This window comes from Talaromyces marneffei, chromosome 1, assembly GCF_009556855.1.
Source record: "Talaromyces marneffei chromosome 1, complete sequence".
In the NCBI taxonomy this organism is placed as follows: domain Eukaryota; kingdom Fungi; phylum Ascomycota; class Eurotiomycetes; order Eurotiales; family Trichocomaceae; genus Talaromyces; species Talaromyces marneffei.
In genome coordinates, this window is record NC_072348.1 from 1,934,333 (window position 1) to 1,955,885 (window position 21,553).

The following is a 21,553-nucleotide window of genomic DNA, read 5'->3' on the forward strand; positions in this document are numbered from 1 at the left end:
CCGCTGATAGTAGCCCCCAAAACAATGAAAAATGACAAAATCTCACACAGTTCGAATTTCACGAACTTGATATTACCCAAGAAGAAAAGGAGAAAAATAACCAAATTAAAGTTGCAGAACAAAAAAACGCATGGGTATTTGAAAGGGTCATACAAGAAGTGAATCATGAAACAATATACGACATAATAATCCAGTTCCGGACACCATCCGCTCGTGCAAAACGCCTAATGTGTATATATGTAATGTAACAAACGGCCGACGTCATCATGAATGTCCTTTGAATCGAAAATGTCATCGATTTCAAAAGAACGCTGCAAGACGGCAAGAGCATGCAGCGGTGTAATGCTTTTCTAAGCTTTTTGTTGCCGCCAATCTTTGCGATCTCGTAGTAAAGTTCCGGGTGTATTAGGATCAAGAAGACTCATCATCATCTTGCCAAGCTCATTGTGTTTGATTGGCTTGGTCACATAGTCATTGAATCCAGCCCGAGCTGCGTCATCGATCTGATCAGTCATCGCATTGGCAGACAGCGCCATTATGGGAATTTGATGAAAGTGATTTTTGGCTTCCCAGGCTCGAATTTCCCGACAAGTCTCGTATCCGTTCTTGATGGGCATTTGAATATCACACTATCCAATAGTTAGTTTCATGCAGGACAAAAAGGTAAACACAAGGAACCTACAATAATCAAGGAATAGTAACCTGGTTCGTGCGATAGTACCATGTCCAAGCATTCTTGTCCATTGCTTGCCGTCTCCGAGACCACTTTAACTTTGTCCAAATATTTCAACATGACCTTTTCAAGTTAGCATATGTGGACGGATTAAGCGAGAATCGATATACACTTACCATACGGTTGGTCTCGTCATCCTCAACCAGTAGAATACGGTATCCCTTGTTTCCAATAACCTCTTTGACCATCTTGGACATTGTCTTGAAATTGTTATTGACTTCCCGTGCCATATCTTGATTTCGATCCTTGCTCAAATCACGTCTGTTGTCCGGATCGAAGATTCTGGAGAATGACGAAGGCTTTACTGGTTTCGGCACAGTATCGACTTTGAAGCCAGCCGATATCAATTCTTCAATCTTGCCATTAATCTGACGCTTTTGATACAAATCACAGATAATGACTATTGATGGTTTCGACTTCATATCCGACGTCAGCACATGCTGCAAGGCTTCCATGATCTCGTCACCGCCGGGGAAATCCAAGACAACGTGCGAGAATATAACCGAGTTGCTAGTCTCCTTTAGGTCCTTCCAATCTTCTAAATCAGCCACCGCCGTTGATGTTGCAGGAACCTCAAGAGGTATAACTTGCTCAATATGCTGCCTAACAGCTTCTCGTGCATGATCAAGAGGACAGATGATAAGGACTGAGTAGATAACTGGCGGAAGATAACTGGACGCCAAAGTCTTCTCAATGGTAGGCGTAGACTGTACCAACGGTTCATTAATTTCCATGGTTTCCGCAATAAGAGATTCCCTTGCCAATGGAGATGGACCGACTTTTGAAGCCGAGTCGGTGGGAGCAGAAGAGTCAGGAGTCGGTATTGTAGGAGATGCTGCCGAACCAGATGGGTAGTAGAAACCGGGATGAATGGAGTGATCCGGGCTACTAGAAAGGTCTGTCATGGGAGACATGTCAAGAGCAGGAGACATGTCTTGGAAATTGAATATCCTGGAATCGGTCGAATTGTTTGACTGCAAGGGAATACGGGGCTGCGAGCTCCCCTGAGACGCAGCGGTTGCAGAATCGGACATGTTAGATGACTGTCGTGTCAACGAGGGATCTGATACCTGCGGAGGTGCGTCGACTTTGATGTAGAAGGAGAATTTGGCACCTTGCCCTTCCCTACTACTAGGGGTCAATTTACCACCGTGCATCTCGACCAATTGCTTCGACAAAAAGAGTCCAAGCCCGCTGCCAGCATTTTGCTGGGACCCATTTCCACCGAGTTGACTGAATCGTTGCATCAATCGTTCAGCATCCGTATCACTGAAACCTTTTCCGGTATCAACAACCTCAAAATTCAGTAACAACTCGGTATCCTTGAGTGGAACTTCAGGGTCATGGTAAACGGAGCATCGAGTGTAGATTTCTCCGTGACCGGTAAACTTGACAGCATTTCCCATAAGGTTGATGAGTACTTGTCGAATGCGGAATCTATCACCAATGATCATGTCGGGAACATCGGTATCCATGAGATAATTGATTTCGATGCCCTTGTCAATGGCTCGGGAGGCAACGGTATCAATGACATCTTCAAGCACAGAGCGAAGGTGAAACCAGGACTTGACCATATTCATCTTTCCGGCTTCAACGCGTGAAACATCCAAGATGTTGTCAACCAATTCACGAAGATTGGTAGAACTGTTCTGAATCGTGTCCATCATGCGACGCTGCTCATTGTCTAGCGCTGTGTCGAGGATGAACGGAATTGTTCCGAGTATACCGTTCAATGGCGTTCTAATCTCATGAGACATGTTACTGAAAAATTTTGTCTTTGATTCCATCTCCCGGTTCAACTTCTGCATCGCTTTGTTTAATTCGCGTTCCAAGAGCTTCCGGTCGTTGATATCAGTACAGGTACCGTACCATGATGCCTCACCATCGCCAAAGTTGCTCGCTTCCACTTTGACGAGTCGGACCAGATGCCAGCGATAACCGCCGCCTTTTGTCCGTATCCGGAGCTCGGTGGTGTAGAAGATACGCCCATTCTCATCTTGCTGAGAATTGACTATACCTTGATTAACAAGCTCAAGCAAACAAGGTGTCACTCCATTTGGAAACAGCTTGAGGGGAGCGACATCAGGGTGTGATACAGAGGCTGAAGCCGCGTCATTCGTGGTTCTCACTCTAGTAATCTCCGAAGATAAGACACCGCATTTTTCCAAATCATCGGGATGGATATACGTAGTGAAACCGTAGTTCATTGCCTCTTCTGTCGTTTGACCAGTGTACAAATGCCACTGTTCATTCGCTGAGATCAGCCCCCGAAGCTCAGTGGCTTCAAAAACTATTTGAGGAATAGAATTGGCGAGGGCTCGATATTTCACATTGGTCGCAAAGACTTCGCGTTCTTGTGCGGCCTGCAGCTCAGAGACATGCTGCTCGTGTATGTCTAGGAATGAACCAATCCACGAAACAACTTGCCCGGTTTGGGATAGTAACGGATTTGCGCGGAAGATGAACCACCTGTAGACATTATCGTCGCCAAAGCGCTTTACTCGCACTCTCTCAGTGAATTGAGAGCCTGTCTGTAGAGCTTTGAGCCACTGCTTCGATATGGATTCCACCTCACCCGGGTGGATATTCTGCCAAGGGTCTCTGATAGACTGGTCTTGCGGCTGACTTCGACGGTAAGCGTCAAATTTAGAATTGGTCCATAACACTTCACCGGACGATGCTTTGGCTAAGAAAAGGTGAAGCGGCACAGAATTTAGCATCAACTGAAATATATGTTCAGATATCGAGATGCCTTCTCGCTGTAAATGTGTAATCACAGACGTGGTCGAAGTGTTACGAGACAAGCTGCGGGTAGTAACAGAAGCCGGGGTCGGACGTCCGTTGTCATAGATTTGATCAGTGGTACTTGACTCCCGACGCAACCAATCTTCCTCGCGAACTGACTTTGAGCGAGATACGCTTGGCGAGGCTGGCATCGACGGAAATAGATTCTGTCTGGACTTTGACCCCCGAGTTCGAGTACCAGGAGGACCAGCAGAGCCTCGCACTTGATGAAGGTTGAAGTATCCATCAATTTGATCAACATTGTATGCCATTGCTGGTGTTGTTCCCGGTTCACTAGCGGTGCCAGCGCTTACATTCTCGATACTAGGCGTACCCATTATCGAAAGCGAGGGACTGAACTTCGAGTTGTTGGTCATATCATCAGGGCTGGATATACTAGCACGCGCTGACATGGATCCGCCATCCGTCATTGCTTGACCGCTGAGACCAGCGACCAATTCTAGCTCGCTGCTAGCATCTGAAAATGTGCCGCCTAGGCCGAGAAGATGACCATAGCGTGGTTTGTAGACTCCCGGTACCAGTTGTCTTTCGAGCTGACTGTACTGGTGGGCTAATAGATAGGACGCTGTAAGATGGGGCATCAAGTACAATAGAGAAGACCTCAAATTAGCCGGATATGGTACGATCGGAGATAGAAAAGAAAGAACAGCCACAGGGAGCCGAATCGTTTCCGATGTGCGTTCCTTTGTGCTATTTACGTGCAATAAAGGGATATGAACGACACTCTTCGATCTGTCGATGCCAATTGCAGCGACGGGTTGTACTTGAGCATAGTCGTGAGGTGGAGGATCCTGCGCAAAAGCTGTTTCATCGACTGCATGATTCATGAAAAAAGGATTCTGCTCGGGATGGACTCGTGGTGCGGGCGATGGCGCGGGAGATTGAGACCATGGCGAGCTTGGAACTTGTTCGTACTCTTCGTAAAATGGAATTGTGTGTTGACCGAGCGACTCCCTTTTGTTTTGCAAAACATTTGGATTGAGTGCTGACGATTTGGACCTTGGGCGCTGAGTCGGTGGTGGCATAGTATTGTCTTTATCAGCCTGAATTGGATCTATATGAAGGGAGGGCGATGGTTCGCCCGCTGGTGTGGTTTGGAGGACGTCGCTTGGACTATGTACCGCGGTAGTCACATCGACTTCGCCAGATGAAGGCGCTGCTGGGTCATATGCATATTCTCGGGTCAACACAGTGGGCTTACTTCGACCAAAGAGTTTCACGATTCCCGTTCTTTTGACCAACGGCTGGTTTTCTGCTTCCAGATCCCGCGGAATAGCAAAGACAGCCATTGAAGAGGAGGCTCTGGAGATAGGAAGTCCCGATGGGCGTAGCCCCAGCTTCATGTCTTGGGAGGCGGGGAAAGAAGGCGACTCGGCACTGCTGCTCGTCGTGTTGCCATCTGATGCTGCTGTGGGTGAAATCTCGAAGGCAGATTTACCAGTAATGCTAATAGGAGGAGTGCCTATGTTCTTCCTATCCTTGGTAAATCCAGCAAAAGAATGCCGTCCTAGCAACGACGGTCTCTTGGAGTTTTTCTTCTGCGTCGGTGTGTTTCCAAGATCTTCGTTTTTCGACAAAGTATCGTCATCCTGCGGGGCGCCGCCATCAATGAAAGCAGTCGTAGCATTTGACGATGATGCTGTAGGATCGGCGACTTCAAACAGCTCATTAATATTGAAACTAGCTTTCTGGCCCCATGGGACATTCTCTAGATCAGTGGCATCACCAGGAACGGCAAGGGAGGCTCTTTCAATTCCGTAATGCGTCTGGAAAATATCGATAACGTTATTCCACCAAGATTCCAGTCCCGGCTCGGAATTCAGTTTCAAAATCACATCATAGAGATTCGGACTCGGATACATAGGATCATCGGACAAACTGGCGCTTTCGGGTATGAAGAAGGCAGTGTGAGACCCGGTCCTCATCTTTGGAGGGGACATATCAATGGTGCCCGGGGCCTTGGAGGCAGTTCGTTTAGACTTTTCTTTCACTCGATGACTGGGGGTTTGCGCAGCATCTGCCTGCAACTGAGCGTCTGATGTTGCATGTTGGCCCCGTAAAGCTGGCATTTGCGGGAACGGATAGGACGGGGTCTTGGGAATATGAAGATCCGGTGTCCGACTGGCCAAGTTCGCACCTTTGACGGTTGTAGCTGACCCGTTAGAACCGATATGGGAAATAGAGACATCGAATGGTGAATGGGGTTTCGAGTTGATCGCAGTACGGGGCGCGCTGCCAGGAGAAGGAAGCTGCATGTGTTGGGGGCTTCGACTTCGATCGGTTCCTGCCTTGGACGATTTGACGGAATGGTGATGGTGTTGCGCTTGCTGATTCACTAAAGTCTGTTCCATTTGTTTTCTCAACTCCTCCAGTCTCCGCGCATTGCTCTGTGCGGTGTGTGACACATCTGTGGTTGCGTCAGACGAATGCTCCAAACTCCCATCCTGCTTTGGCGAAGCATCAGAAATGGAGGCAGTAATATGTAACAAGGACTCCGCACGCGATGGGTTGCGACTATGAGACGGAGGGCCGCTCGCTGGGGAAGGTGCCTTGGTAGGCGTTAGGCGGGCTGGATTCCGCCGCATGGTGTCCGCGAGTTGGATCTCCTCCTTCCTCTCCTCCTCTGTTCTCGGCGTAGCATGCGTGAGTTATTGAAGATTCCTCAATGTTTGATAAAAGCGACGAAGTATAGCAGGCATCGCTTGGTTGTCTGATTGTGTTGTTTATTATTTTATGTTGAGAGTGTTGTTGCTCAGGACACGGATAGGTTGTTGGCGGGATTCGTCGACGGATGGGCGAAGACTACAACCGAGAGGAGGTGATTGAACGGTGATGAAAGTGAGGCTTGACAGCTATTGCGAGCGACGCCGGTAGATTGTTCGAGGTTGCAAGTAGTATGTGGTTGTGGAGTGTAGATGGTAATTCCGCCGAGCAAGTATGCTGTCTCAAACGGGCGAGTGTTAGAGCGGAGGCACAAAGGCAAGATCTACACACAACGAGAGAGTTGAAGATCAGCCAACGAGGGGGACGGAAAAGCGCACTTGTTTGGTTGCGTTGACCGACTAATGATAATGGGGTAGGTAGGGCAGAGAGAATACATACAGTAATTAGAGCATGGGAGACGGGATTAGCTGTTACTGTTAGGCAGTGGGCGTGTCTGGTGTGTGTGTGGTAGGGAGTTGTGGCGGCAGATCTTGGAGTCTGTTCTCTGGTGTAGCGTAGGATAGCGTACGCCTCAGACTCGTGATGAGAGCGTGACTTGACTTGGTATTTACTGGATCTGCGCTAACTACGTAACGTGAACTAGCTGGGACTCTGAGTGGGCATTTTTTCTGGAAAGTGGACAGACACAGACGAAAGGGAAAGGGAAAAGGAAGGAGAAAAGCCTCCGTCTGGCCCGGCCTGGGCTATGACGTAACCGGGCTGGGTGTGCTATTCCCATTGCGGCTTAGCGCATCGGCTTGCGGGTGAAGTTGTGAACATCCATAAGCCCAGCAGAGAAAAGGGAAGGAAGGAAGGAACGAAGGAAGGGGGGAACTGCAACCAAATTGAGTAGCATCGCGCCTTCCCATTGGTGGCACCGTGGCACTGGCAGCTTCCCCAGAGAGGCGGCCAATCGAGATTCTCTTTTCTCGCCGATGTTTATACTTTGCACTTTGAACTTTGAACTTTGAGCTATTCGGTGTGTCCTATTTTAATAATTTTATCCACAGATCGTGCAAATACGGAGTGATTGTTTCTGCTCCATACTGATTTTGCTCTGCTTCTGGGGCAGTAACCAGCAAGGTCGTTGAATTTACCGTCAGACTTCAAGGCTAAGCTCTTTCCAGCCTGTGTGGCTTGAAGGCTTAAGTACCAGCCAATCAGCATGCACACCGCAGCTTGACAGCCATTCAGCGTCATGCATGGCCCAATCCCCCCACCGCCCCCTACGCACTGCCCAGTCACCGCACAATGACAGACGGATACTGACATGCATATGATGCTTCACAGTGCCATCTCGAGATGGGAGATGAATCACCCGTTGCGCGCTTTGTTTAAGGCGAGAACTGTCCTGGGTAGCGTGACTGGTAGACCATTACACTGTGTGCAGAGTACAATACAGTGTAGGTCATGCCGAGTACGGCGATGAATCCATGCAACCTGGCACGAGTTTCGTCATCCGGCCCGAGTTACCCACTTTTGGAGCCAGGAAATCCAACTTCAGGAGAACACTTTTACCCCTATCACAACACAACCAAGTACGATTGTTGATCTTGCGAATAACTCTAGCTCCCGCCGAAGACACATTGCTATTATTTACTTAGTTTGACTCTCCGGGGCAAGCAGTTCATATTCACGATCTATTTTGATGTTATTTGTCTTGCCGGGTCGCCATGATGTCAGAGTTCGAGTATCGTCAGTAACCCACCTACACTAACTTACCCACTCCCACGGACACCCAGCAATGCCCATCAACTTTCGATCTATGGTTCATGATTGAAAACTCTGCACCTCGACGGTAGTCAAAGCGAGCTGACTTTATGACAGGAGTTGGACAATCAATAAATAACGAATCAATAAATAATGAGTGAGTCACATGGGACGTTCAAAGCTTGTTTTGGAATCCTTCAGCTGCACTTCTTACCTAAAAGGCACGCTTATAATGGCCATTGGGTCGAGTAGATCTTTTTCTTTGTGGTCCATTCCATAAAGATATTCACACGGAGAAGCTCAACAAGGAGTGTGGGCTCGGAAGATCCGAGTGTACAATGTAACTGCTTGAAGATATTGTCTGGCACTGGCACCAGCCAATCAAGATCAATGTCACAGATGCTTAGGTCACAAAGAGTGGTGCATCAAGTTATCAACTCAGCTGTACCCCGGCCCCAAAGCAAAAGAGCGGACACATCGAACTCTGCAAGTCTACAGATGTCTTATTTCTTGGCAGGCTCCTGGCAAGACAGGGGCGTTTCAGGTAATAAAGAGGGTGTGTTTGTCAAAGCCTTAGAAGACACCCACATCTCTAAACAAAGGCCCTTGCCCGATCTTAAAACAACAGGTGTCTTCGCGATATCATCACATCGAGATGTTTGTCCAATTATAATCCAAAGGAGAGCAATTTCCATACTGCGAGACCTTTTAGGGGCAACATTTGGGGCAACTTTACTGAGCTTTGTTTCTGAGTCTCATCGCGGCAGATGTCTCAGACTCGAAGCCGTACATGCCATTGCTCTACCCACAAAGTAAGTTTTGAAATACGCAGGTAAAACTTTGAAGTGGCGTTATCATTTCGAAATGGATCTCCGCGGGTGTCAATATTGAGCATGCTCAGCAGTACTAAGCGCTGCTAGATAGTAGCACGGATATATCCTGAAGAAGTTATATCAATCACCTATGTGATATAACTACATGTCGCCCTGGTTTCTAGTAGCCTTGAATGAAGTCCTACATGTCAAAAATAAATCAGTACGCACGTAGTTGGTACAAAACATTGAAATGGTGTCAATGTTCACGAGAAGAGGATAGTGTTCTGGCCCAAATGGGGGACATGGAAGAAGAGCCCAAGATCGTCGGTCTAGACTGTCGAGCCAACTACGTCATGTTGGCCGCGCTAAACTATGTTCCTGTTTGCACTGTGTGCACTTTGCAGCACCCCGAACTGAGGAACCGCATATGCACGAAAGAGGTAATTGGTAGCCAATCTCTAGTACATACGGCTCTCTTTAGCCAAGATACAAATATCAATACCACGCATATATAACGACGATGGAACAGTGTCCAGGTGAGGTAACTAGTTACACACTTAACTAAAGCCAAGGCAAGTTATGTAAGCTACATACCCGGGCCTGAGTAACTAACTATACAGAGTATAGTTATCTACGCAAGGTCAGACGCTAACATTGACCAAGATGAGCTTTTGCGAACTACAGTCGACGACTGCTCCATCAGTGCACTACTTGAGTCTATTGACTCTACTCAGAGATTGATGGCCACTGCAGGTCTTGGCATCCACATACGATCCAAAGCCTCACCCAGTAAAAGTCACGTGACTATTCATTGGCGATCGTATTGGCTTTCTTTGTAAGGCGGCGTCGCGCTAAACCACTTCAGTGCGTACTGATTGGCCAATGAATGCCTTCTCTCTGAAATAGCCCCATACGCGCTGCCCGTTCCCGTCGTCCCTCCAAAGCATCCGTCTGATATACCGTGTACGTGCGATCGTGAGCTGTTATCTTTTCTTATACTTAATTTTTCTTTCGATCAGTGCTTTTTCCGATAGCACAGTGTTCATGCCTGACTGACAGATAACGGCCGCGACAAGATCCCGCAGTTCTCCGCCGCCTCTTGATTTACCATCTTTGGCAGGAACACCCCCTCCGACCGACAGGCACCGAAGCTTTCCAATCATCAGAACACTATTACACACACCCACCACTCTGCGCAGAATAGAGCTTCTTTTTTTTCATCACAAGGCGAGCGCCACATTCTACATATACAAGTTGAGGATTTCGAACACGTCCTTCGTTTCTCGCGCGGAGATTTCGGTTCAAAGACCCTTCCAGTGATGGACTAGCAGCTTTCAAGTACAGCAAGGTTCCCGAACATAGCTGAGCCTGATATGGAAGAGCATTATATTCTTGGTGACGACCTCCCGCTGCCTCCCGCGCGGCTCCTAGAGCGCCTGGCTCTGTTACCGGGGTATATATGGGACCAAGCGGTTGAGCCTATTCATTCGACTTATGACAACTGGCATGTCGCTGGTATTCGACAGGCCTCTGATCATGATATCGTCACGCCCGCCGCGGCCTCCTCGGGTGCGCCCAGTACCACGCGGGATTCCCCACGAACCGACTCAAGACCGCCATTCCGTCACCATTGGCGAAGTAGTCTCAGTGAATCCAGCAGCGAACTTTCCTCCTCACGCATCGACCAAGAGTCATACTTCCTCCCCGTGGTAGCCCGCGTCTCTTCTCATGTTGTTCGGCTAGAGCGGGAGTTTCATATGCTACGTTCGATCGTTCAGGTTTCTGACCCCGATTGCAATCATACCGTTCGCCCTGTGGATCTTGTGAGGCTCCCGCCCGAGCCTGGGGACACCGGCCCTATCCTTGTGTCGATATTCGAGTCGCCTGGTAATAATTCTCTCAAAGATCTAATTGCTTTCGGACCAGCTTGGTTCAGCGTCGGCCCCCACAGCGAGAGTAGCAGCAATACAACACCGGGAGAGCAGGTCTCTTTATCCGTATTCTTAGATTTCGCTATAGGTGCTTGCGACTGCTTGGAAATATTACACTATGGGCTAAAGACCATTCATGGCGAGATTCGTCCGGACGCTTTCCATTTCAATCGCACTACTGGAAAAGTCAGGTTGGTGAATACTGGAAACGGGGCGAGGTCATTTGATAATGCATTGAGTGAAGGTTGGTCGGCATTATCTCGTGAAGTAGGCGTGAAAACGAAACTGCAATTCATTGCGCCAGAACAAACCGGACGTATGCCGACAGAACCCGATAGTAGAACCGACATTTATGCCCTGGGCGTTCTATTCTGGATGATCCTCGTGGGTAAACCTGCATTTACTGGCAGTACCCCTGTGGAAGTGGTCCAAAACGTCCTCGGCAGGAAATTACCACCTGTCTCTTCGAAGCGGATGGATGTTCCGGATGCCGTTTCTGCGGTTGTCATGAAGATGACCCAGAAGGGCCTCCTTGACCGTTATCACACCATCACAGCCGTGAAGAAGGACCTTGAGCATATAGTGAAACTTCTTGGCGATGGAGATCTCGATGCGCTCAAGACGTTCGAAGTTGCTCAAAATGATGTCTCCTCGTTCTTTACTCTTCCATCTCAGTTGTTTGGTAGGGAGGAAGAATACCAAAAGGTGATGAACGTTGCACAGAAGGTTCATCGACGCCAGCAGGTTCTATATGCCAAGATTGCCGCTCAAGCGAATGCGAGTGGATTTACCGGCTCGTCTTCATCCATATCCGAAAGTCGAATAGACAGTTTTGACATCGGTGATGGATCTAGTGATTCTGGTTCTTTAAACTATGTTACTTCCTCAAGACACAACTCAGTTGCAGGGCCATTTGGACTCAATCACGTTCCAACACGTGACTCTGTTCATAGTACTGAATCATCGCTTTCGACCCAAAGAGGCTTTGGGTCAATAAATAGACCCAAGGGCTCTGCTTCTGCTGAATATAAGAGCCTCGGTGATAGTGGCGATCGAGACTCTGCCCATGTCTCCATGAATACCACTCAAAGCTCCATAGAAACGTTGAATCCTATGAGTCGACACAAAGCTGCTACCAAAATTAGGCGTACTGGACACACCGAAATCATCACAATCACCGGTAATCCTGGCATTGGCAAAACCGATCTCATTCAGCGCGTGCACCCAGCTATTCGAAAACTTGGCTATATTGGGGTAGCAAGACTTGACCGTGCTAGAAGGATTCCATTTGAACCCTTTGCCAACATACTTGCCAGTCTTCTGCGCCAGATATTCTCTGAGCGAGATGTCACCACAGACTACCATAATAACCTCCGTACCTTTCTTCGGCCACTGTGGCCGACGCTACACCAGGTGCTCGGTCTGCCCGAACAGTTGATATCAATTGACCAGAAGGAGAAACCCGTTTCTCCGAAAATGCTCGTTGCTCAACACCTTTTGAAGGAGAGCTCGAAAGTTGAGATTACCAAAAGGCCCAGCTTTCTTGGTCAGATTCCGGCAGACCTATTCTCTTCAAGCACGCCTAACAAAACAATGCGCTTAATGGAGATGTATTTGGAGATACTCAGACATCTATGCTCCCAAAAACTCATCTGTGTCTGTTTGGACGATCTTCAATACGCCGATGACGAGTCGGCAGACCTGATTGGCAATATCTGCAAGACCAGAATTCCCTGCTTGCTTATTCTGGCGGCACGCAAACAAGAGATCGAGTCACGGGATATTCTATCCCTATTCAATGCGGAAGGTACGAGCATCACTAAGATCGAGCTCCACGCTCTTTCCGAAGAAGATGTTGCCAGATTCGTGTCGGCTACGATGCAATTGAGTCCAGATCCTCGACAGACTCCTCTCTCCGTCGTGGTAATTGAGAAGAGTCAAGGAAACCCCTTCTTTATTCGGATGATGTTGGAAACCTGCTATCGCAAGAACTGTATCTGGTATTCTTGGAGGAATAGCAAGTGGGAATTTGACATTGACCGCATATTTACGGAATTTGTCTCTCCTGAGTACGGCGACAACTTAGGCACTGATTTCATCCTCAAGAGATTCCAGGAGTTTCCACCTGCCGCTCTCTCAATTTTGATTTGGGCCACCTTCCTTGGAAGTCCATTCTCATTTTCGCTAATACAGAGACTAATGGAGGGGGAGTTCTGGTACGACTCTCCTGAAGATTCGAAATGCAAGCTTGCGACTCTATCCAAGGCATTGGCGCCTCGCTCCGAAGCTGAAGCTGTCTCTGGACTTCAGTTCTTGGTACAAGGGTACATTGTGTTGCCGGGAGAGACGGATGACGAGTTTCGGTATGTGCAGACCTTAATGATAGAATATACTACTTTCTAACGTGATTTGATTTTTGTTGCTTAGGTTCGCACATGACCGATTTGCTCGAGCTGTTTCAACATGGAGCGAGTGCCACGATGTCGACAAGATGCATTTTGTCATAGCTCAAACCATGATGAAGCACTGCACAAAGGAGGATGAGATGTACCCAAAGTCACACCATATTTGTCAAGCCGCAGGCTTAATCCAAAAACGAGTTAGGAATCGGAATCGTTACCGAAAGGTTCTTCAGAATTCTGTGCGGATTGCATTAAATTCGGGTGCCCGACCCACAGCGCTTGGGTACTCACGCCATGCTATAATGCTATTACAACCGAACTGTTGGGATGAAATGGCCCCTGATGTGTATTATGAAGAGACCTTAGAACTGCACCTCTCCACAGCTGAGCTGCTTTCGTACCAAGGAGAAAATGATGAGGCCCTCAACCTTCTGACGCAAGTTTTTCGACACGGTAAGACTGCAGCAGATAAGTCAAGAGGTTGGATTATCAAGAGCAAGATATCGACTCATGCAGGAGATTTCAACGGGGCTATGGATGCTTTGCTTTCATCTTTGGAAGAACTTGGCATTCATATCCGACAACCGACAACTTATGCGCAATGCGACACTGCATTCCAGGAGTTGAGGGATTACCTCCAACCCAAAGATCTGGATGCTCTAATCTTACAAACTATTAGCCAAGACCGTAGGGTCATTGCGTTGGGAACTGTACTCGCGGAAGCCATGGCTGTAGCCTTTTGGGGCGATGATTTGACGTACATGTACCTGGGCGTCGAGATGATGAAGCTCCATTTGTTCACTGGTCGTTTTTCGCAGGTTGGTTTGGCATGCTGCCACCTAGCTATGACAGCATACAGTCGCCACAAGGATTTGGAATTCGCAGCCAGAATGAGTGACTTGTCTATGTTGATTTTCGAGTCTTACGCAGAACCTTCATCGCGGGGTACAGGGTTTATACTGCAGTCATTTATGGTTGAGCATCTTCGAGTTCCGTTACGCGCGATCTTGCCCTTCATCGAGTCGTCGGTGGAATATGCATTCAATTCAAATGACCCGTATTTGATGCTCACTAGTTTCGGACTAATGGCAGCCACCCGCTTGTATCTGGGTCAGGATATGTCCGAAATTGAGACCTTCTGCACTGATACACCAGACGAGATTATAGATTGGACACGTGACGTTCGGGCAGGAGTACTGCTTGTAGCTGTCAAGCAAGTCACACGAGCATTACAAGGCAAAACCTCGTGGAGATTGCCTGATCTCGTCATGACGGATGATCAGCATAGTACTGTTGAATACATGGAACATATTTGTCAGCGTTCCATGCGTTCAGATCGCCCTCATGATATCTACTGGAGTTATGCCATGATTCCCCTCTATGTCTATGGCCATTATGACAAGATTATTGAGCTCGGTACTAGTATGATGAACAGCCTCAAACGACTCTGGTGCCTGAGAGCGTCCCATATCACATATTTCATCCTTCCACTGGCGATTCTCACCAAGCATATCGACAATCCGAATGCTGGCAGTCTGGAATCGCACATGACTCTGGTGTTGGAATGCAAAGAAATAATCGACTTTGCTCGAAAGGCTTGTGATGTCAACTATGCCATGTGGTCTTTGCTCATCGAAGCACTTTTGCACGAACACAAAAAGGGGTTTAACTCTGCTGTGCAAGCTTACGAGGCTGCTATGGATCACTGTGAGGTCCACGGATTTCCTCTGGAAGAGGCAATGGCTCTTGAGTTGTATGGTAAGTATCAGCTGTCCGACTATTTGGATTTGGACTTGACTGATTATTCGCTAGGCGATTTCCTTGTTCGGAGAGGTGCAAAACGGCCGGCTAGGGCCATGATCAGAGAAGCAATTGCTGCTTGGATGGGCCTGGGCGCCATTGGAAAGGCTGCGCATTTGTCAGAAAAGCATGAGTGGTTACTAAAAACAGCTACCGCTCCTAGACACAACGATGCTGGAACACAGACTGTTGACTCTCTTGCCAATATTAATCAAAATGCGGCGGTCGAAACGACTGCCGCAGTCCAAACAAATCTAGAAGACGACAGGAAGAAGCATTGGCTAGAGAATTCCGGCAATCATGTGGAAACTGGGCCTCTAGATATTCCAAGTGTTGGCCTAGGTAAGTCTCACGAACTCTAGTTATTGGATGTCAGCTGACATGGCATATGCAGATATTATCGATTTGTCAAGTATTCTCGAGTTTAATCAGGTCATGTCTTCAGAGCTTCAAGTTGATAAACTACTTACAAAGATGATTGAAATCATCCTTGAATCTTGCAGCGGCTCAGATATGGCTGTTATCACCACTGAGTTCGAAGATATCGGGTTCGCAATTGCGGCGATTGGCTCTCAGGATGACGGGCAGAAGTCGTTCCTGGACGGACTGCCGTTCTCAGAGCTGGAAGATAAAATGGCGCAGCAAATCACTCATTACACCTTGCGAACCAAACAAGAAGTACTCGTTCATAATGTGCTTGAGGATGAAAGATTCTCTATTGTTAGTGAGGGATACAGTGCGAGACACCCCGCCGGTCGATCTATAATCACGCTGCCAATCATTCAAGCCGACCACTTACTTGGCGTGATTCACATTGAGGGAAAGCCTAACTCATTCACTCAACGCAATCTTGTTGTTCTCCGTCTTCTATGCAACCAAGTTTGCATTTCGCTCAGCAATGCATTCTTGTTCCGAAGAGTTCGCAAAGTGAGTGCTACCAATGCAGCCATGGTTGAATCACAGAAGCGTGCGTTGGCAGCAGCGCGTGAAGCGGAGCAGAAAGCCAAAATTGCGGAAGCGGAAGCGAACCATAATGTTAAACTGAAGGAAGACGCAGCAAGAGCAAAGTCCGTCTTCCTTGCAAACGTTTCTCACGATCTTAGAACTCCGATGAACGGAGTCATCGGATTGTCTGAGCTGCTGAAGGGCACGAAACTTGATAAAGAGCAAGACAACTATGTAGAGTCAATCCGGGTCTGTGCGGATACTTTGCTAACCCTTATCAACGACATACTTGACTTCTCGAAATTGGAAGCTGGCAAAATGAAGATTTCCACTGTTCCATTAAGCCTCAAAGAAACGATCAGTGAGGTGGTTCGAGCTTTGCGGTACACTCATCGTGATCGGGGCTTGGAGACAATCGAGGACTTGGATATGGTGCCGGAGGATTTGGTTGTCATGGGTGACCCTGTCCGTCTCCACCAGATTTTCATGAACCTTCTCAGCAACAGTTACAAGTTCACACCCAAGGGCCACGTTAAAGTTACAGCCATGGTTGTTCGCGAAGGCAAGGGACGAGTGCGCCTAGAGTGTTCTGTTTCGGATACTGGAATTGGAATTCCCGAAGAACACAAGTCGAGACTATTCAGACCATTCTCACAAGCAGACAATTCTACGGCTCGATCATATGGCGGCAGTGGCTTGGGTTTGAGTATCTGCAAAGCGATCATTGAGGACGTCCTTGGAGGATTGATTTGGCTCGACTCTACACCGGGTGTAGGTACGACGGTGACATTCCAGCTGGTATTCCAGCGAGCGCCTAAAGACTCTGCCGTCACCGCGCCATGGATGCAAAGCTTCAACCAAGCCGAAAAACATGATGTTCCCCGAGTTACGCAAGTCCTAGCGCGGGATTTGACATTGATCCCTCGAGAGCAAATCCGTGTCTGTATTGCAGAGGACAATCCCATCAACCAAAAGATTGCGGTTAAATTTGTGCGAGGACTGGGATTAGAATGCGAAGCGTTCAGTGACGGACAGCAAGCAGTGGAAGCACTTTGTCAAGGTTCAAAGGAAGGACGACCATTCCACGTTGTTCTTATGGATGTTCAAATGCCGGTTCTAGACGGCTACGACGCCACTCGGGAGATTCGAAAACAGACGGACCCTAATGTCAACCAAGCGCTTGTGATTGCCATGACTGCCAGTGCAATTGAGGGTGATCGCGAGAAATGTATAGAAGCAGGCATGAACAATTACCTCGCGAAACCAGTACGATCCTCTGTTCTCAGCGAGATGTTAGACCAATACTTGGCTCCTGCCAAACCGTCCAAACTTCGACGACGTCCCATCACGCGACAAAGCTGTGAGGGTTTACGTGGTGATGGTGCTGGAACACCAGGAAGCCAAACATCGTCGTCTTCCATCAGTCAAGTTATTGGTCTGACACCTGTGGATGAAAAATTACAGCCTCTATTGTCCTCTCCACCAATTGTCTCGCCGCCAGCTTTCTCTCCACCCATGTTGCCACCGCGAGTTATCTCTCCTTCAGCAACGAGTACAGAACAGCAGCTTCCGGAGCGGTTGAGAAATTCTTCACCCGAACAACAATCCACATCCGCCAAACCTGATGAGAAACCCCCATTGCCTCCAAGAAAGGGGCCGGATTCGTCTCTTTCCTGAGTATGAAGCATTACGACTATATTTGTTCATACATTTCCTGTCTATAGACAGATCCATTTCTTGTATATCTATTTTTTTTACGTCTCTCGTCATGAGTTGTTTGAGTTGACAAAGGTGCTTATGATTTTTTTTTTCCTTTTTTCCGATTCGTTTCATGTTTCCCTTTATGATATCCACACTTATCCATGATGGTTATGATGGCGCTTGTATACTTTGATTTTCTTTACTTCGATTTTCCAAAACGTGTGCTTTTCGCTTCTTCAAATCGATTTATAGACCACTGTTTTAGTGATGAGGATGAGAGGGAGCCATGGGTAAATGATTACATCTTTTCTATATTATCTATGACATTGTCTATCAACCTAATCTGTATTTGTCGACTCTAGATCGCTCTCTGCCCGAATATTCTGAACCGCTTCACACCACCATCCGGTATGAGAGTCAACTTGACATGGGTAAACACCCTCTTATCATCGCTGCCTGCTGCAAGTTCCGCTCCCTCAAACACGTGCTCTGTATCAGCCTGAGTCTTTTTGTCGCTATTCAACAACTCAACCCAACCCGGATGCTCATTCGTAGGATCCTCTTTCTGGTCCTCGGCTGCTACAAGACCATGAACGCGAATTTCACGCGGGAAATTGCCACGGAAATCCTTTGTGTCAACCACAATCTTGCGGACTGTTCCTGGCAATCCGAGTCGGAAAATGGCCCAGTCGACATGTCCTGGTGTGCGGCTGCGAGCCGTCTCCCAGCCATCGCCCATATCCTTTCCGCGACCTGGTAGAATCGTATTCGACGCCGGTGTGTAGTGTTGATCCGATGCGGAGAGGGCGAGACCACCCACAAGCGCAGATGAGAGTTCTTCTATTTCCCCGGCTGTAGAGGTTGCGACAGGCGGTGGAATAGCATGTCCATAAAGCCTCAACCTCGCAAACCCGCCGTCGGGATACATCAAGAGACGCACATGCGTGTATGGCGTCGGATTCGCAGGGTCATATGAATCAATCTTCCAAGCTCGTCGCTGACTCGGTCCGCATTCTACAACGGGCAATATCGTCTTCCATCCTTTATACTCTGGGCTAGCAATTTCATCGTCGGTTTCGGCACTTCCTACAGGTGCATATGTTCCCTGCAACTCGGCCTTTTCGCCATAATTGCCCACGAAATACGCAGTATCAACCTCAACGCCTTCAATAACACCGCTTGAGACACCGAGCTTTATGACGACCCAGTCATAAGGCTCTGGGTTGTGCCGACGCGTCTCCCATCCATCGTACCATGCGCCTGTGTGCACGAATACACCGGGTTTGTGTACTGGAGCGGTGGGGGTAAGCAAGTTTTCGGCTGAAGCGAAGTAATCGTTTGATCTCGACAGAACTTTGGCGTTCAGAGCGGATGAAGCGAGGTTTGTGGTACGTGCAAAAGTCTTGTCGATTTCATCGTTGGGGACTCGCGTGACTCCATTTGAGGAGTGGCCGGAGAGTTCAGCAGCCTTTTCAAGGGGGATGGTGTGAGCTTCCATTTTTTGGATAGGGTTCAACTTAGTCAATTGGTTGGTGTGATGAAGATTCAATGAGAATTATGCTTCTACAGTTCAGAAAGAAGAAGTTTTTATAAAGTTTCTGTGACAATGGCAAGAGTCCCCAGAGCGACGGGTTGAGAGGGGCTTTTCTTATCTTATCGGCTACATCACCACTAAGTTATGTATCGTATCACCACTAACTAAGCCTTTAGGTACCACCTCGACGAATAGCAGGCCATCTATTCGTATAGACCAGTTGAAACAAAGGCATTCGTGGTACAATTCGCTGTGGGTAATCCCGGTATTGGTAAGGCCTTATATTTTCATCAGGTGTATCAACTCTGTAGATCAAAAAAGGTTTCCGGCATCGGCTGCGATTATCCGGGAGTATATCGGAGATCGCCGATAGGGCCAGAGTTGCCCGCGGATCTTTGAAGATGTTTTGCCGATTGTGATACCTACACTGTTTATCTAAGTGGCTAACCTTCGCCATTTTGGTGAAGAGGAAGTGCTCAGATAGGTATTGGTCATTTTCTACAGTATGGTGCCATCGAATTAGGGTTAACGGATGTTGACCTATGATCCTATCTGAGAAGAGCGGGCACTAGTTATAGTACATGGTCATTAAGATATGTTACAAATTTGACTATAGTACAATATGATACAGGGACTATTTCTTCCCAATCGTCTCCATGCCACCCATCCACTGCCTCAAAACCTCCGGAATGACAACAACCTGTCTCTCCTCATCCCAGCCGTTCTCAAGTATGGCTGCCAACACCCGAGGCACTGCAACAGCCGTTCCATTGACGGTTAGAGCGTAGCGTGACTTCTCGCCCTGACTGGTACGAATTCTTGTTCCCAGTCGACGGCTTTGATAGTCTGTGCAGATAGAAGCTGATGTGACTTCACCCCAGCCCGTCTCGAGATCATATCCGCTGTTGCCGGATTCGGACTCGATTGCTCGTAATCGCGACGGGAACAATGCTTCTATATCGCGCTTCCTCGTTGCACTGGCTCCAAGATCATTGGTCGGCATTTCCAGTATTCGGCATGGCAAGTTCAGAGCAGTCAAAACCTCAACTTGGATCTGTCCAAGTTCCTCAAACAATTCGTTCAATGGAGTACACTTCTCGAACAGAGGGTCGGATGCGTCAGATCGCGGATTATTGGACCATCCAAACAGTTCTACTTTTGTAAATTCGTGAACCCGGTACAGTCCCTTGGTATCAACGCCGCGGGCACCGGCTTCGGCACGGTAGCATCGACTTGTACCGACGAATTTCAAAGGTAAAAGTGACTCATCGATATCTCGCCCAGCATACATAGCAGCAAGGGGGATCTCAGCAGTTCCGGCGAGCGATCGTTGGGGTCTGGCTTTGTCCTTTTCGCTCTGCTCAATGTGCCAAATTTGTTGTTCATTGTTCTGATCTCGTGGCTGGTAGCCACATGCTTCTTGGATATAAGAGTAGACAATTGATGGCGGTGAGACGGGTTTGAATTTTCGTTTCATCGCCACGCTCATCGAGTATTGGATCAAAGCTTGTTCCAGTAAAGCCCCTTCGTTTATGAGGAAATACCAGCCCCAACCTGTAGATGTCGCGGAGCTGGTAAAATCGAGTAATTCAAGCTTGGTTCCAATCTCCACATGCGATCGATACGGTTGTTTATTTTTAAGCCAGGAGGATGAGTCTTTGGGGTCGTAATTGATATAACCAACCACTCGAGGCTCGTCGCCGACGGGAGCTTCGGGGGACGTAAGGTTCGGTAGCGAAAGAGCGAGTTTCTGAATCTCACTTTCTAGCGATTCTTTCCGGAACAACGTATCTTGAGAATCCTTCTTTAGATTTTGTGCCTCTTTCCGTAACTCCGCCAATTTCTGCTTCTTCTCCTCGCCGTTGGATTCTCGATTAACCGCGACTCGGCCAATCTCCTTTTCCAATTCCTTTATTTTCCGTCGCGGATCTAGCAGAGCTTCTTCAAGTCTTTTTGTCTCTGCGTATAGTTCGCTGATTCGATGCGGATATTCTTCATAGGCAGCATAGTTGCGATTGACGCAGTTGCGCGCGAACAGGTCGGCGTGTTCTCGGATGAGCTTCACATCGGGGACAGGCTTGGGTGCGGTGGGCGGGCGGGACAATTCAGCGCTGCGGCATCGTCGACATGTAGAATTAAAGTTTCGTCGTAGGATCGAGCTGCATTGAGTGAGAGGTATTCGTGAGACGTGGGTGGGCGCCATTGGAAATAGCGACATTGATTGTTGGTGGTTGTTCTAAAGTTTGCGGAGAAATAAACGGCGAACTCAGGTACGTCTTGTGCTTACGGCTACGGGTCGGAGATAACCTTAGCCTGAGAGTCTGAGCTTTACTCTTGTATTTTCTTTTTCTTACTACACTCTACTACAGAGTAGACAAATAACTCAAATTTCCAACAAACACTAACTTAACTATGCAACGCCAAACAATCCCGACATATTGACATCGAATACGTTCAAAAAGCATGGGATACGT

The 21,553-nt window shown here is 48.0% G+C and overlaps 4 protein-coding genes across 4 annotated transcripts; 1 reads left to right on the forward strand and 3 right to left on the reverse strand.

Moving 5' to 3' along the window:
* Positions 1 to 350: 350 nt before the first annotated feature.
* On the reverse strand, positions 351 to 6,123 carry EYB26_000723 (uncharacterized protein; the record flags this gene model as incomplete). Its single annotated transcript, XM_054260039.1, has 3 exons — positions 351 to 629; positions 683 to 796; positions 850 to 6,123. The coding sequence occupies 3 exons, from the start codon at positions 6,121 to 6,123 to the stop codon at positions 351 to 353; spliced, it is 5,667 nt and encodes a 1,888-aa protein (XP_054116014.1).
* Positions 6,124 to 10,139: 4,016 nt separating this feature from the next.
* EYB26_000724 (uncharacterized protein) lies at positions 10,140 to 17,521 on the forward strand (the record flags this gene model as incomplete). Its single annotated transcript, XM_054260040.1, has 4 exons — positions 10,140 to 13,060; positions 13,125 to 14,857; positions 14,912 to 15,241; positions 15,294 to 17,521. 4 exons carry the CDS (start codon positions 10,140 to 10,142, stop codon positions 17,519 to 17,521), a joined length of 7,212 nt encoding a protein of 2,403 aa, XP_054116015.1.
* Positions 17,522 to 17,903: 382 nt separating this feature from the next.
* On the reverse strand, positions 17,904 to 19,043 carry EYB26_000725 (uncharacterized protein; the record flags this gene model as incomplete). Its single annotated transcript, XM_054260041.1, has 1 exon — positions 17,904 to 19,043. The coding sequence occupies one exon, from the start codon at positions 19,041 to 19,043 to the stop codon at positions 17,904 to 17,906; it is 1,140 nt and encodes a 379-aa protein (XP_054116016.1).
* A 670-nt stretch (positions 19,044 to 19,713) lies between these two features.
* EYB26_000726 (uncharacterized protein) lies at positions 19,714 to 21,282 on the reverse strand (the record flags this gene model as incomplete). Its single annotated transcript, XM_054260042.1, has 1 exon — positions 19,714 to 21,282. The coding sequence occupies one exon, from the start codon at positions 21,280 to 21,282 to the stop codon at positions 19,714 to 19,716; it is 1,569 nt and encodes a 522-aa protein (XP_054116017.1).
* Between the last annotated feature and the right edge of the window lie 271 nt (positions 21,283 to 21,553).